We start from the raw sequence: 15,952 nt of genomic DNA, 5'->3' as shown, positions 1-15,952 counted from the left end.
AAAGTTTTAAGCTGCCGAGTCCTTCTTGTCATGTGCTTGTACTTCATGCTAAGTCTGTGCACCTTAGAGTGCTTAGAAATGGCAACCTGCAAGTGTGGAAATGCTTTCGATCTTTACAGCACAGCTGGCATCCTACTGTAGTTAGTCGTTATACTCAGCACACTTAGCTGTTGAACAGGCTTATTATTTACTTAAGGCCCTTTGCCTTGCATTCAGCATGTGAGAGTTGTAGCTTCAGAAAAGGGTTTTGTTTCATGTTGACTTACACATCCCAGAGAGAGAGAGAGAGAGAGAGCGCGAGCGTGTTGGAGGGACCAGGCGAGTTGCAAACTGGGGTCAGTCTTGCAGAGACTCTAGAGCAGCAGAACTGCCCTTTGTGGCAATATCTATCCGTGGAGAAATATAAATGAGATTTATCTTGTATAATTATGGAAGAAAAGTTAAGAGCAAAATATTCTTTTCCTAGGTGTATATATATATATATATAAGTCTGATGGCTCTCCCACAGGCCAGCCTCTTCAGTGCAGGGCTCCCATGCGGAGCTCGGCTTCCACGCGGTGTCGCTCCCACTGATCGCCCAAACCGTCTCGCTCCCACCCGAGCCCGCAGCAGCGCCCCGCTCCGCTCCGCGCCGCCCCCTCCGCGGTGCCCCGGCCCCGCGCGGCTCCGCGCAGCCCCCGGCCCTCCCCGGGGCGGAGCGCGGCGCTGCCCGGCGGGAGCCTCCCCGCCCCGCCCCGCCTCCGCGGCCGCCGCGGCTGTCACGGGGCGAGCGGGCCGCGCCGGGGCGGGGGCGGCGCTGCGCTGCGCGGAGCCCCGCGCCTTCCCCTCGGCGTGGCCGCCCGCCGCCACCGGGCCGCCGCCGCCGCCACCATGTTCAGGCGGATTTTGCAGCGGGTAAGCGAGCCGCGGCGGGGCGGTGCCGCCGCTTCCTGGTGCCTGGCGGGCGCGGGGGCCCGGCTCCTCCCGGCGCCGCGCCGCGCCGCGGGGCGGAGGGAGCCGGCGGGGCAGGGGCCGGGGGGCGGCGGGGCTGTGGCAGTGCGCGGCGGCGGCGGCCGTGCGCGGTCGGCCGCGGCGCGGGGCGGGAGGCCGCGTGGGCCCGCGGCCGGGCCGCGTCTGCGGGGCGGGGCGGGCCCGGGCCCGGGCCCGGGCCCCGGCGGCGACGGCGGCCCTGGGCCCGAGGCCTGCGGCCGGGCCGGGTATCGGCCCGCGCGTGCGGCTCTGGGCCGCGACGCCTTCCCCGAAGGGCCGTTTAACGCGTGAAAAAAACACTTTATTTTATTTATTTTTATTTTTATTTTTTTATTTTTATTTTTATTTTTTCCCTTTCCCCACGCGTGGCTTTGGGCGGCCGTGCACCTGCGGGGGGTGTTTGCGCTCGGGCGAGGCGCGGGGCAGAGCCATCTCCTGCCTCGCCTCGCTCCCCGGAGGCCGGCAGAGAGCCCGGGTGCCGTGGAGCAGCTGGCTCCTTGGTTTTAGGAACTGGCTTTTCCAGAAGCTCTGGCTAGTTTAAAAAGCCTAGGCGTGACATTTGCTTACGAAACCCTTCCTGCCTTCCAAAATCCCCGCTCTTCTCCCCGGGGATGTTGGTGGCGTTGCAGCGAGCTCCCGGTGCGGGCGTCGCGTCGTCCGCCCGGGAGATGCCGCGGCGCGCAGGTGTCGATGGAGGGGCGCCCGGGCACGCGGTGCGGCCTGGCGGCACGGGGAGGGCTGCCCGAAGCCCCGAGGAAGGCCTCCGTGCCCGGGCCCGGCTGGAGGGTGAGCAGAAAAGAGTTGAGTCACTCAGCTGGTTGAAAGGCAGCGCTCTAGTTCCTGCCTTGCGAGAAGGCAGTGTCAGTGTCAGTGCCATGCCGAGCGTGCTCGCGGATAAATGGGGCAAACGGCTGACTTCGGCGTTTCGTCTGATGTTTGTTTCGAAACGTACTGTCTGCGTAGCACTTCTGCGAAAGGGCTCTGAAACATTTCTAATAGTGCCACGCTTTCCTAATCTGCCGTACATGGAAGAGCTGCTACACTAATGAGAGTATATTGCTTTTCTTTAGAGGAGCAGGAAGTACACAAATACAAACACTGCCAGCTTTTTTATTGTAGAACAACTAAATACACCGTGTTTCCAGTTGTTTTTCAGTCATAGATCCCAAATAGGTGAAGTACGTCTTTGGTGTGTTTAGAAGTTAGTGTCTACAGGGGAAAACTTCCTTCCTGAAATTGGTGGGAAGACATTAACAAGCAGGGAAATTTTCTCAGTACTGATCTAATTAAATATTGTCAACATTTAACTGGGTGTTTATTGATGCTGAGAAATAACAGGCCTTCAAGGAAAGCTTTTATGAGGCAGGAAAATGCTTGTGGGCCAGTACCAAAGGAAATTTGGCCCTGAATATAAATCAGCTGAACATTTTCTATAAAAAGCTAACCTCTATGTAAAAGTTTTCACATACTAGAAACAGCCATCTGAAAACACTGAAAATTTTAAACTAATAACTATTCCCCAGTGGTTCCTGAAACTTAAAATTACAGAGTTACAGCAGAGCTAATTGCTAGCAAAGGTGAAACAGATTTCTTGGTGCTCAAGTAGAGAGGAACAACAAATAATAGGTAAAGGGCAAGATTCTTAAAGCTATTAGGCATCTGTCTTCTAATTGTTGCAAATAGCTATTTTCAAAAATCCTATCTTACAAAAGCCTAGTGCCCCCTTAATAGAAGTAGTGATTGTATGAACAAACTCATATGTACCTTTTCCCCCTACAATCTGCAGCTGACAAACTATGGAAAAGACTTCCAATGTGCTTTGGTGTTAAAAGTGACTTGTAGCTTCCTGTCTAATTTGTAGGAATACATGCAAAGAGTGTAAGTGTTAAAATCTTTCATATTTCTGACGCAGTAATTTCAAAGCCTAGGAACCTCCTCTTGCTGTTTTTGCGTGTGTCATTAACACAAGTGGTATACAATACATGCGAAAAAATACCTTGCTGTCACTGAGATGTATTTTCTTATGTATACATTTGGTTCATTTTTCATTGTGAGCGTTATTTGATTAAACATAATGCCTTCCTTCCTAGCCTGATGTCTAGTGATTACTGATGACATAACTTGCATCCAGAAAGTATGTAACAAAAGGGAAACTTTATTACATTCCACTTCCTGTAACTCAGAGAGCAAGTCATCAAGTTAGAAAGGAGGAATATGAAAGCAATAAAGATAGTTTGTTATTTAGATCAGTTACTTTTGAAGTTTTAAAACATGGGATGTTTCTTTTTTTTTAATACTCTTCCTACTCACTAATGACCTTTTTATCTCATCCACAGTTGTAGTTTTTGTTTTGAAAAGTGTCCTCTCCATGGCTCTGTATGGCCTATTGGCAAAATAGAAAACATTATATACCTGTTACTGCTGAAAATTGCTCATTTAGTTTTTGAAGTCAGTGTCTCCATGCCATCTTCAACTTAGAACCTCGTTTTAGGCCCTTTCTCTATAAGGTTTTTCTAAGCTCTGCTTACGTTTTTAATGTAACATCTCAAAGATCCATCTGTATGTTTGTACCATAAAAATCTCTTGTTCAGGCTCTTACCGCTTTTCAGTTTTATGGATTGTTCTTTATCTGCTCTAGGAAAAGTTAGTCTTTCCCAAAGTAGATCTGTGAGGAATGTCTGCTAGTGGGACAGTGACTGTTGCCCCGGTCTGTTGAAGCAGCCTCCTTTGTCCACTTCTTAAATTTGGAAAATAGCAAAACCTGGAAAAAATTAGCATTTTTGTGTATGAAGGAGGCACTTTTTTTTTCAGTCACTGGAAAACTAATTACTTTGATCTTCTCCTGAGCCCTTCTCTCATCTCTCATATTTTGTAGACATCACAGTGAAAGGCACATCTGTTGGGCCAGCATGACTACTGTTTGAACGAGTTTTTGTCTTAATTCCTTGCGTTTAACAGCCTATCTATAATTATTAGCTGTTGTGCTGTATTTAGATGGTAAGATCCTATTGTTCTGTGTTTTTTAACAATACTTCATATAGTTGGCTGCTGGATGAGAACTGGCTTTTGCAGGTAGTTCTGTAGCTTAAATAGTACAGTAGCCTTTTCTCTTACTCCTGCTCAGAAACTGAGATAAAAATATTTAGTCATCTGGGCTGTATTGCATCTCATAATTAGCCTATATTTTTCTTTTCACCTTTATAATTGCAGGGCTTGCTAGATAGTGTATTTATTTGGGTGGATGTTGAACCTCAGGTCGGGCTTTATGCTGTCCCTGTAGGGTCAAAGGAAGTAGGTGCGACTCTTCATGGCTGTGCGATCTGCTTGAGTGGAACTGATTGTGTTATGTAAAAGAAAGATTTTATCCCCTTGAAGTCAGAAGTCATTTCATTTTAAGGAGTTGTAAAATAGCCATCACACTTCTAAAGAAATAAATAATACTTCTGTATCACACTATATTGTTTCTCGAGTACGTGTTAATTACTTTAAGTGACAGTGTTGTCTGGTATAATTAATTAAGTTTAAAATGTTTTGAGAGCTTAGCATCTTATATTGAGGCCTCCAAAATATGTTGTGTATGAAACATTGGCTTGAAGCATGGAATATCTTTTATCTAAACTGAAAACTAGTTCTTTTCTCAGAAAGTTTCAGAAGCTGAAGAATGTTATTTTGAATACATCTGGACTATGAAGCCTCCAAAGAATGCACAAGAGCAAAAGAGAAGGATGAAAAATGCACGGAAAGTTGTTTGATAGCAAAGGCTTTGGCTTTTTTATCTTTTTGTTCTTGCATCTTGTTTGTTGCTTAGGAACTTAGTACGTTTGCACAATAGTACCTTTATGTGTTATTAAAATCTCTGCTGGGAAAACTGTAAATCTATATTTGTAACACAAATTCTCAAGGCTTACTTATTTTTTGAAGGTTTAGTATATTCTGATTTTAAAACTGCTGAAAATTGTGTTATAAATGGAGTGAGTGTAGCTATAGATACATGACTATGCAAAAATGACACTGTAGAGGTCCATATTTATACTCTCTCATTTCACTGTATTAGCTCAACTCATTCATTATATAATTTTCTTTTCCTTTTCAGAAAACAGCTGCAGTCGTCGTCTTGCTTTTTGTTGTTAATGATGTTTCTTTATTATTTTAGCTTACGGTTTTGACAGCACACGAAGAAGAACACTGTGAAGTTTAGCATATTATTTCTACAACTGTAGTGCTAATAGAAATATATGCTTTTCAGCAAAGTAAACACATTTAAGTCAGACACCTAGGAAACTGATACACTGGGTGAGATGCTAATTTTGCATAATCAGTCTTCCAACACCAGGTATGCCCTTTAGGGTTCAAATGTTAATTATGTAAAAGTGCATTTATAGAAGCCTGTGGGAAAAGTCATTTTTCATATGTGATTCATAAGTCTACTCCCCAGTGTAATTCAGGTGTTTATTCAGCAGAGAATAAGGCAACTGAAAATGAAAAGCACCATTCTTAATCTTTCCTTAGTTTACAAAATCTGGGCCACGTTCATTGTCGTTTGGTGTGTTACTATTATGATTTTTATAGAACATGGTGTAATAGTGGTCTAGGAATCTAGCTTAAAAATGCATTCAAAAAAATAATAAAAAAAGGACATCCCCAGCCTCCTATTTGACTGATGAAGGATGTTTGTTTTACAGAATAGCTTTAAAAGATAATTGTATTTGTGGTCTCAGTGTCCGTAACACTTCAGAATTTGTATTAATTTTTTCTTGATAGTTTGTAGTGCTTTGGTTATGGATGTTATGGTGCCTTTCTCCTGATCTTGAAAGGTACTTAATAACCTCTCTCCTTCCCACCCTTCTTCCATGTGCATGTCATCCAACAGAAAGCTTTCTATATCTAGCTTGGAACTGTGCTTTCTATTTTAAAGTGAGCACATTGTTTTTGAAAGGTTAAAAAGATTTTACCAGGTACTGTTTAATAATTCCTATCTTGTATTTGCATATTACACATAATAAGACATGCAATGCAGTGCATTTTAGTGTGATTATAGCATGTCTGAAATATTTCATAAAGAAAATACTTTAATCAGCCGCATAGTAATAACACTGTACATTAGTATAACACCTTTCATCCTGAAGGTTGTAATAATCTACAATTTGTAGTACTAAAACCAGCACAGCTTAATATGCAAATCTCATTGTGAAATGCAGTCAACTCTGGGTGAAATGTGATAGCTGGTTAACAATGCACAGTAGTGTATATAAGAAGTTAGAGTACAAAGTGAATAAAATATTATTGCTCTTTGGTAATTGTCATGGAAGATTCTTGGTTTTGAGCTGAAATGATTCACTATACTGAAAACATACTCTTGGGTATTATGAAAGTGGAGGTATATCTACCATCCATTTTTCTCTCTGCTTGTCTAAATAGACCGCTGGACTATCTCTTTTTGTCATTGCCTAGGCTATCAATTTTTGTTCAGTTTCTCCCTTCTGCTCTTGCATCTTTCTGTTCCAAGGCTAAATACATGAAGGAACATTCTTCAATTTTTGGAACTGAAGAATGGAACTTAAGGCTTCTTTTCGTGTACAGGATTAAAGAAGTTCATATCCATTAGTCCTGACACATTCTCCATTTAAGAAGAATTCCATTTCTACTTGTGGACTGTAGATACTGCGACAGATAGGGGCCCAGGTTCTGAGGTTTTCCAGAACACAACTGTTTCCATAGCTAAATGCCATTCTAAAGCCTTTTCATCATGTTCAGACTTTAGAAGTCTCTTTAAAAATTCCTTTCAATAAGAAATTGATTCTTACATCTTAAAATTTCTGCTTGTTTATTGGAGACAGCTTTGATACCTGACTTCTAGCTGTTCCCTTGTGTAGACATGTGTGTGTGTATATATATATATATACTTTGGATTCTCTGTGCTTGCACAAAATGGATTCACAAATAGGCCTAATCTCTGGCAGTATAAGCATAATTTATGGATTGCATGGAAAGGTACTTTTGAGCTATATAAACTGAAGAAAGCTATTTGTAACATTAGATGCAGTGTTCCAACTTCTTATTGGTTCTGTCTTGTTGGGAAGCATGGCTGCACCTCACGGATTTGGATATTATTCCTCCTACTGGCTATTCATGCAATCCATGTCTTCATTAATCAAGTTACCAAACTTGCATTTCAGAGCTCTTCCATTAGGTGTTTCTGCAGGTTAGCAGGTAAGAGATTACAGAATTGTTCAGGCTAGTCCAACCTCCTGCTCAAAATGGGATCAGCTATGAGGTCAGACCAGGTTGCTCAGGGCTTCATCCAGTTCGTTCTTGAAGCCTTCAAGGATGGAGACTGCACAGCCTCTCTGGATGACCTGCTCCACTGCTTGACTGTCCTCACGGAGGAAAAAGCTTTTCCTTGCGTCAAGTAGAAACCTCTCGTTTCAATTTATGTCTGTTGTCTCTCGTCCTCCCACTGTACACCGCTGTGAAGAGCCTGGCTCCCTCTCCTTCATGCGCTCCTTGTAGGCCCAGGGGGGTTGCTGGTAGGTCCCTCCAAAGCAATCTCTGTTCTAGGCTGAACTAGCCCTGGTCCCTCAGCCTCTCGGGGCTCACAGGGCAGGTGCTTCAGCCCCTGACTCTGTTGATGGCCCTTTGCAGAACTTGCTCCATCTTATCAATGTCTTTCCTGTACTATGGGGGTGAGGGGGCAGGCAAAACTGGACACAGTATCTAGATGTTGTCTCATGAGTGCTGAGTGGGCGGGCAAAATCACTTCCCATGATCTCCTGGCTCTGCTCCTGTTAGTACAGCTCAAGTTGCTTTTGGTTTTCCTTGCTGCCAGGGCACGCTGCTGGCTCATGTTCAGCTTGATGTCAAACATGACCCCCAGGTCCTTGTCAGCAGAGCTGCTCCGCAGCCAGTCAGTCCCCAACCTGTCCAGTTACAAGGCATTCTTCCTTCCCAGGTGCAGGGCTTTGCATTTGTCCTTGCTGAATTTCATAAAGTTTCTGTTGGTCCATTGCTGCAGCCTGTCAGCGTCCCTCTGCATGGCAGCCCTGCCCTTGAGCATGTCAACTGGTTCTCCCAATTTAGCATCACCTTTGGGAGCAGGCGCTTTGTCTTCCTCCAGGTCATTGATAAAGATACTAAACAGAAGAGTCCCAGGATAGATGCTGTGGTACCTCACTTGTCACTCGTATCCAGGTGGAGTAAAACCCGTTAACCACTACCCACTGAGCCCAGCCATCCAGACAGTTCTTTTACCCATCTAATTGTTCATCTATCCAGACCATAACACCCTAACTTGGACACAAGAATTGTAGGAGCCAATCAAAAGTCTTGCTAAATTCGGGGTAAATGACACCCAGTGCTCTCCCTCATCCACAAATCTAGTCATTTTATCATGGGAGGCAATCACGTTGGTCAGGTGTGATCTACTGTTGTTAAATCCATGCTGTCACCATTGGTAAATCCATGCTGTCACGTCCTCCTTTATGTACCCAGAAACATATTCCAAAAGGACTCGCTATGTGATTTCCCCAGGGAATGAAGTGAGGCTGAACAGCCTCTAGTTTCCTGGATCATCCTTTTGGCCTTTTCTGAAGATGGGTATAACATCTGCCTTTCTGCAGGGACCACCCAGATCTCCACAGCTTTTCAAAGGTCATAGAGAGCAGCCATGCGGTGACATTGGCCAGCTCTCTTGACACCCTTGCATGTAGCCCATCTGGTCCAGTGAGCCAACCTGTAGATGTCTGGAGGAGGCAATGAAAGATAGCTTAACCAAGAAACTGTAGAGAGTGAGAAGTACTAATGCCTTCACATTTGACATGCTTTGCTTGTACATCGTATGCTTTGCTTGTACATCGTATGCTTTGCTTGCACCTTTTCAGCCTCTTATAATATTAACTCAGAAAGCTTGCATCATCTTGCCTATTGCTTCTGTATGTTGTCTAGAAGGAAGCTATATTGTGTTCATACTTTCTTTAGAAGCATGAAAAAGACAAAAAGATACAGGAGTAGGAAAACCACCACATGCTGATCACTCAAGTGATGACCCCAGGGAAGGTTTGGGATAAGAAAAGATTTTCCCGTCTCATTCTTACTGTTGCCAGCCCTTGACAGCTTGCTTCTCTCACCCCTGCTTACCACCCTTTGGTTAGTCTTCGAAGCCTTTTTAAAACTGAACTGTACCTCACTGGGAATTCAGTCCCTAATTGGTAAACCTGACCTTTTTATTACATATTTTTTTGATTTTGATTAATAATAAAAGGCTGTAATCTTCATGGAAATTGTAAATAGAAAGCTCTTTACAAAACACAACAGGAAAATACGCTTTACTTTGAAAATATGGAAAAGTTTGCATGTTGCAGATGTTTTATAAAAGGCTACATACTCACTTGTCTGAAAAAAAATTATTCATGAAAGAAAATTTTAAAACAAATAAGATTTTGGAGGCACCAAGGTTTACAGACTAGAAGTATTTATTTACTTCTGTCTCTCTGTCTGTAGATTTAAATTTCTGTATCTTTTAATCCTCCATATTAAATCCTTCATAACTTGAAAAATATTTTCAGATATTTTTAATTGTCAGTATGGATTTGGATAATGAGCTTTTTTTTTTTTTTATAAACTAGGAGTGCATATCAGTATTTGAGGTAATTTCTTTACTAATGATTGCCTTAAGAATGCTAACTTTCTTGACATCAGTCAAGAACTGGAGTTCTGGAGCTGAGTAAGAGAAGGAAAAATGAATTTCTTGATTAAAAGGTTAAATTAAACAAGGATTATAAACTGAGATCCATCCATGCAGTTTTGAATCAAGCAGTATTTCAACTTTATTTGCTTGTTTTCTCCAAATATGTAATTTCAAACCAATACTATTATTTTTATTTCCAACATATTCATAGAAATTTACCTTTACAGGTTGTCTTAGTGATTAACGTGGTTAAATTTAATCACAGTCTTCATACTTCAGTTTTCAAATCACAGCCCTGGTGTACCTGCTTAGTTGCTTATTGTATAAGGAGGGTCTCATTCTTTAATTTTCTTTCAAATATTTAAGTATGTGTTCAGATTGCAGGCAAGTTATCAAGAAAGTAGTATGATGATATCAGATTACTGCCTCTGAGAGTGTTTAGATTGTAATTTCTAATGTTTTCCTATTGGATAGAGAGACCTAATTTAATATTAGAGTGAGTGATAGAAGGGCAGAGTTTAGCTTAATTGTTTGTTTTGTGTTGAATGTTAATAAGAGGATGTGAGCTGAAGTCCTGGCCTTTGCTTCTGGTGTGTGCTTATTGTTTGATATATTGATTCTTGGATATAAGCTTTAGTTGAAGTGTTGCAGTGACAATTGCGAAATTGTGTATCAGCTTTCGTTACTGCTGTGGAGGGAAAATACTTTCACATTTTAGCTAATATAAGAGAGACATTTGCACAGGATAGATACCATGCTTTATTAAATACTGTCTGTATGCATTCGTTTTTCCCCTCTGTCTTTCAGACTCCGGGCAGAGTTGGGTCTCAGAACTCTGATTCGGATTCATCTGCTACACCAGGAAATGCCGTGGACGTGAACAATGAAGGCTCCTCTGAGGTACTGTACACCAGGATATGGGACCATAGTCTTAAACCTTGGGAGCTATTTCTCTGTTCTCTGAAACTGTTTGGAATTTCTTTTGATACCCCACCTAAAAACAATTGTATGAAATAAATACTCAAAAGTACTATCTTCCAATGATAGGTTATTTAAATATAAAGTGAAGGCAGGCCATATAAATGCATAGCTTTTATTTAGGTTTATCTATTTAAGTAGTTACAAACAATCCTTCCTGTAATTATAAAGAATAATTTGAGACAAAACCTAACATTCCTCCTTAGTAAATCTTTTAAGAGAGTTTCAGCAAACAAAGCATAACATTTTCACACTTGTAGTCTCTTGAACTTTGCTTCTGTTAAGTCATCATGTACATTGGAAACCTCCTTCTCCACCTAAAATATGAAATGTGCTGGTTTTTATTCTGTGTCTAATCTACCACTTTTCAATCATATCTGTTTTTTTTAATCTATCTGCTATATACTTAACCAGCAGCCTAAGTTGTTTTGCTATTCTTGCATCAATCCCATATTACAATGTCTTTGGATTTACAGTGCTGTCAAATATTAACTTTGAAAAATGCAGACTGACTTCACTGGCTGTTGAAGCTAGTTGGTGCTAATGTAGCCTGATTACTGAGCTTGCAAATGTTTCAAGCTTAACATACAAATGCAGTGCAAGGTTAATTACTGCTATTACAGCATTAAAGGGAGCAAAGTGCCCTTTCTTACACTGAATTAAGTATATGATGGTTCAGATACCATACATCTGTTATACATCATAAGAGAACTTTTCACTATGCTGTTTAAAATCATAATTGCCTTCCATCTGTGCATTTACTAATTTCTTAGTTATTGAAGCCTTAATACAGTCAGTATAATCAAACATTCCTTAATTTCTCGCTGCATGTCACCCATGTCACATGTTTGTAAGTCAAAATCTATTTTGCATGCATATTTACACTGTCCCTGAAGCAAACAAGTATTCTTAAGTTGCAGAGTAAAATCTCAGTACTTCGGTAGTTAATTAGTGCATAAGAACATACAATGAGAGATGACTGCTTCTTTCCAAAGTTTGCCTAAAACTACATGATCTTGTTAACAAGGCAGTAATATGACTGGTTGAACAGCTGGTGTCACAAGGTACATCAATGCTAATGTAGTATTATTTTCTTGACATATGAAGAACTTGTAAAGTGTTAAAGTGCCTGCACTGTTGTACTATTAGTTTTTCTTACTGCTGAGTTGGAAATCGGACCAAGGCTGATGTGTCACTTTTGGTTGTAACATGTTAAAAAATATCTTTTAGTTGTCAAAATTCCACCAGCTGTTTCACTGGTTGCAAGAAAGATATTTTCTTTAGAATAGAATTTTCAAAATCTGTTTGAAAATTAGTTCTGAAGCTGATGATGATCTCTTACTCTCCAGAGATTCATATGTTACAGCGTGTAGCTCGAGCCTTTCTGTTGGTCTTGCTTTTCTCTGCAGCTGGCCTGAGATGTTCTCTTTCTGAGAAGTGTCTCTCCCGAAGCACAGTAGCCAGCCTCTGCAGAGTGTTTGCTTTCCATTGTATGGTTATGGTCCCACCTGCTTCTCCAATATTACACAAAACCAGAAATCCAATTGACTTGTTTTCATTCCAGGCTGGTTTGCGACTAGATTTTCCAATTTCTATTGCTGTTAAGATTCAAATGGAGAGAAATTAATAGATCTGTGCACATTCTCATATCTTCTACCTCCTTCAGGCCTGGTTGAAATCAGTCTTGATATTTGAGAATTGTAGTATAAAACAAAAGGAGGGGGAAGGCTGATGTAATTAAAACTTCAAGTTGTTCCTTGTTCAAGGAGAGAGGGAAATGTTATTATTTAAGTGTCTTCTGTGGCAATGTCAGGATTGCATATCATGCACAGACCTGAACCTGTAATCACATCTAGATGCTTCTTTTATTCACTGTGCAATCTGACTGAGAAGAAAAAATTTGAGTCTATCTTACTTTTGTAGTCCCAGTGCAACTCCGTCTGCAGCACTGAGGTGCTGAATGTTCCATTTTTACGAGTCCACCAGCGTATATTCTGTTTATGCTTTTGTTAGTGCAACATAACTGCATTGGCAAGACAAGTTGGTCACAGATACCCTGTTTGGAAGGGGCCACAAAGGCAGACGGGTTTGTATGCAGTCTGCTCTGTCTGCCTCTGTAGTGGTCTGCCAAGTAGCTGCGGGCATCCCACAACCACCAGCATGGGCAGAGTCCCAGAGCACCTTAAGCTCTGCCCTGCTTTTTCCATGTGTTTGAGCGTGTAGAATGTGTCTTGTAGATATAAAGCTGCAGCTCTTCAGGAACTGGTTGGACTTCTTTCTTTGGTAAATCTCAGGTGAGCATGCTGAATTTCTTTTTTTGTTTCTTTTTTGTTTTTTTTTGTTTTTTGAAATTCTACAAAGAAAGCTGCATCTTTTGCCTTCAATGAGAATGCCAGGCATGCAGTTGCAAGAGTGCCTATGCCATGCCTTCTACTGTAAATTTGCTCTCTGATGAAAATTAAAATATCTTTATTCTCCTGTGAAAGCTGACTTACGAATCTGTGTATTAATTTAGAGACAGATTTCTGTAATCTCACCACACCATCCTTGTCTCTGTCTTTGAAACATCTGAAAACGCTTATGAGAAACTGCAGGATGGATCTGATGTGATGCCTTATGATGGTCCATTCATGATTTATTGTGTAGCATGTTCCTTTTTCATGTGGAGGGGTACCAAAAATCTGTGGAAAACAAGTAGTAGTACGCAGCATAGCTTTGTTTGTTTCATGTTCTTAATAAGTGTTCCTCCTTGTCTTCTCCATGATATTGACATGTGATTTGAAAAAAGTTATCTTTCCAAATGGAAGTAGCTGCAAACTTTGCTTTCAACGATTATAGAGAATATAGAGTTTCAGCATAAGAATTTGAACATCATATGATTCCAAGCCTGTTTTTTTGTCTTTGTCAGTTTCTTAAAAACAAATATGCATTTCACAGGGCTTCATCTGTCCACTATGTATGAAAGTGTGTATAAATCCTACTGATCTGTCTGAACATTACCAGAATGAGCACTCTGGGACAGAAAGGAGAAGACAGGAGCTTCATGACCTTCCAACCGTTACTGTGGGTTTTGTTTATATTGTTTCAATAGCTTTGGTAATGGGCTGCTTTAAATAGGCATACATCTTTTTCTTTGGCTTGGGTGTCGCCTTTCTTAATTGTATTTCTTGTGATTTCTTGTTGGAACATAATTGATCTCTTATGCATGATTAAAAAGTATACATTCAGCAAGAGATTTCTTCCATGGCTAGCTTTCTGGTTTGCAGCTCTCACCTGAAATATGTGCGGTGTTGGCAGACTTGCATTCACTGATACGATCTTTTTGAAGAGCTTTTGCTTGATTTTCTTGTAAATGAGACAGTTACACTATTTGATACACTCTACTTCAGTGTCATGCTAAACACAGTATCAGCTCTGGTAAATCCTTTGTGAAATTAAATGTTTCAAGCTTTTATTAGCTAACTATTTTTAAAGCAGATTTATAGTGGGAGATAGATACATCGGGTGAAAGGTGGAAACCAAGATGGGATATTCAAAAGTTGTTTAGAAGCTTCTTGTCTTGAACATTTTTGAAAGAGCCTTCAGTACAGTAGCAAAAGTATAAAATAGTGTTCTTAAACCACACCTTAGAATTTTATTGGAATTTTTTACATCCCCCAACAAAGTGCAAATGCTGTTTCAGTTGATAGAGTTTGTAAGAAACAGAGCATTTCTAAGTTCTTCCAAATGTGTAGTGTAAAAAAGAAAACAGCCTTCAGCTGGATAAGGCTATCTGATCTGTTCCTCTGTGAATCTTCAGAAAGTGTTTTTTTGACTTTTGAGGTAGGCAGCTTCCAATGCACTAGCTGGGCTTGTATGAAGATGAAGTCATTTTGTGTTTTTTTTCTGCTGATGTTTCTTTTTTTGAGTTTTGGAACCAAAATGTTTATTCTTAGTTATATGAGCTATATGATTTTATTGCATATATTACTATAAGTATTTGTTAAGTAGTATTTTTCTCCCCTACTTGGAACTTGATGTGTAGTTGCACTTTATAATTATTTTAAAAAGGAAAATTTCCAAGAGTGTGGGACATTGTACCCAAAGATGATGAAAGCTGTCAGTAGTATAGTGATTATCCTTAGGTTACTTGAGATCTCTTCTTGAGGATGAAGTGTCAGCTGTTAAAATGAGCAGTCAATATTTCTGTAAGATCTGGGTAAAACTGGCAAATGCTGCTCTGCAGTTGCACTAGGGAACTTCCTCATAATCGATAGAACTGGCAACTGACTTTTGACTCATCACTGCTGCCTCTTGAATCAAGGACCATTTGTATTGCTGTGTGTATGGTCAAGTCAGCATTATCTTTATTTTCTGGTTACTGCGACTTATCAGTGACAGATTGCTACACTGCTCATGTGAAAGGTGCCTCGTATTCTGGGATTTGAGACGGTTTGGTTACCTGAAGAAATTACCCTCTTATTTAAGTTGGACTGTGTTTAATAATCTCATGGAGTTAACTGAGAGTTCTTGCCCACTTTGTTTTCTTTGTTTTTCCACCATCAGTTACACTTGTCAGTAACTTTAAGACTTTTTCACTTGACAGAACTTGTGTATTGAATGTGGCACATGAAGTGCAAGTTCAGTTGTTTCTAGCTCAAGTCGCATTGCTAAAGTTGTGGGTTTTGGTACAGTGATTCAGAAAATAACTGGAAGAGGTTAAGAAACAAAGCTAATATATGGATTTTTTTCAGTTTGATCTTTCTTTTGATCTGCATGCATAGAAGGATTGAAACAGTGGGATATCTATTAATAATTATTATCAGGACTAATATGTAAAATTTTAAAATATTTGATCACTGAGAAATTGGTTTGCACTTGTTGATGGAAAATGAGTATTTGCATTTGTAACAAGCACATCTTGATTTTGAAAGAGTGACCCAGTGAGGTTGTCACTCTTCATTCCATCTTCACCTGATGAGACAGCTTTGTAAGAAAAAAATGATGTGTTCAGTGTTGTTTTCTCTAGCAGACGTATGCAACATTGCTGAATTTGGCTTTCTTAGACTGATGTTTGGCTTTCTGATGCTTGGTGTTACTACTGTGAAAAGTTTAAATACATTTTGTTGAAAAAAGGTGATGGAGATGCTACTGAACTCAATTTTTGCCAGTGCATTGTCTTCAACAATAGAGGTAGGATCCAGAATGTTAAGTGTTACAAAGTCAGTGTTTGGTTTGAATTTACATTATGTGTGACCTGGAAAGTTGTTAGTCAGTTGATGAAAGCATTAGCACCATGCTTTTAAACTTGCCTGTTCTTTTCTTCTCTAACCTGTTTTCCAT

The 15,952-nt window shown here is 40.6% G+C and overlaps 1 protein-coding gene across 3 annotated transcripts in view; it reads left to right on the top strand.

Annotated features, from left to right (window-relative positions):
• Positions 1-696: 696 nt before the first annotated feature.
• Positions 697-15,952, top strand: part of EEA1 (early endosome antigen 1) — a 78,060-nt gene continuing 62,804 nt past the window's right edge. The window contains exons 1-3 of one of the 3 annotated variants that reach the window (XR_010388777.1): positions 697-894; positions 10,460-10,552; positions 13,568-13,693. Coding sequence is in view for 2 of the 3 variants with exons in the window: in XM_064510202.1 (XP_064366272.1) it covers positions 871-894; positions 10,460-10,552; positions 13,568-13,693 (243 nt within the window). In the remaining variant the exon portion in view is untranslated. The remainder of the gene's footprint in view (positions 895-10,459; positions 10,553-13,567; positions 13,694-15,952) is intronic. The other 2 variants (XM_064510202.1, XM_064510203.1) reach the window with 2 other exon arrangements.

This window comes from Dromaius novaehollandiae, chromosome 1 (assembly GCF_036370855.1).
Source record: "Dromaius novaehollandiae isolate bDroNov1 chromosome 1, bDroNov1.hap1, whole genome shotgun sequence".
Classification (NCBI taxonomy): Eukaryota; Metazoa; Chordata; class Aves; order Casuariiformes; family Dromaiidae; genus Dromaius; species Dromaius novaehollandiae.
The sequence above is the reverse complement of the archived record's forward strand: the minus strand, read 5'-3'. Positions and strand labels throughout refer to the sequence as shown.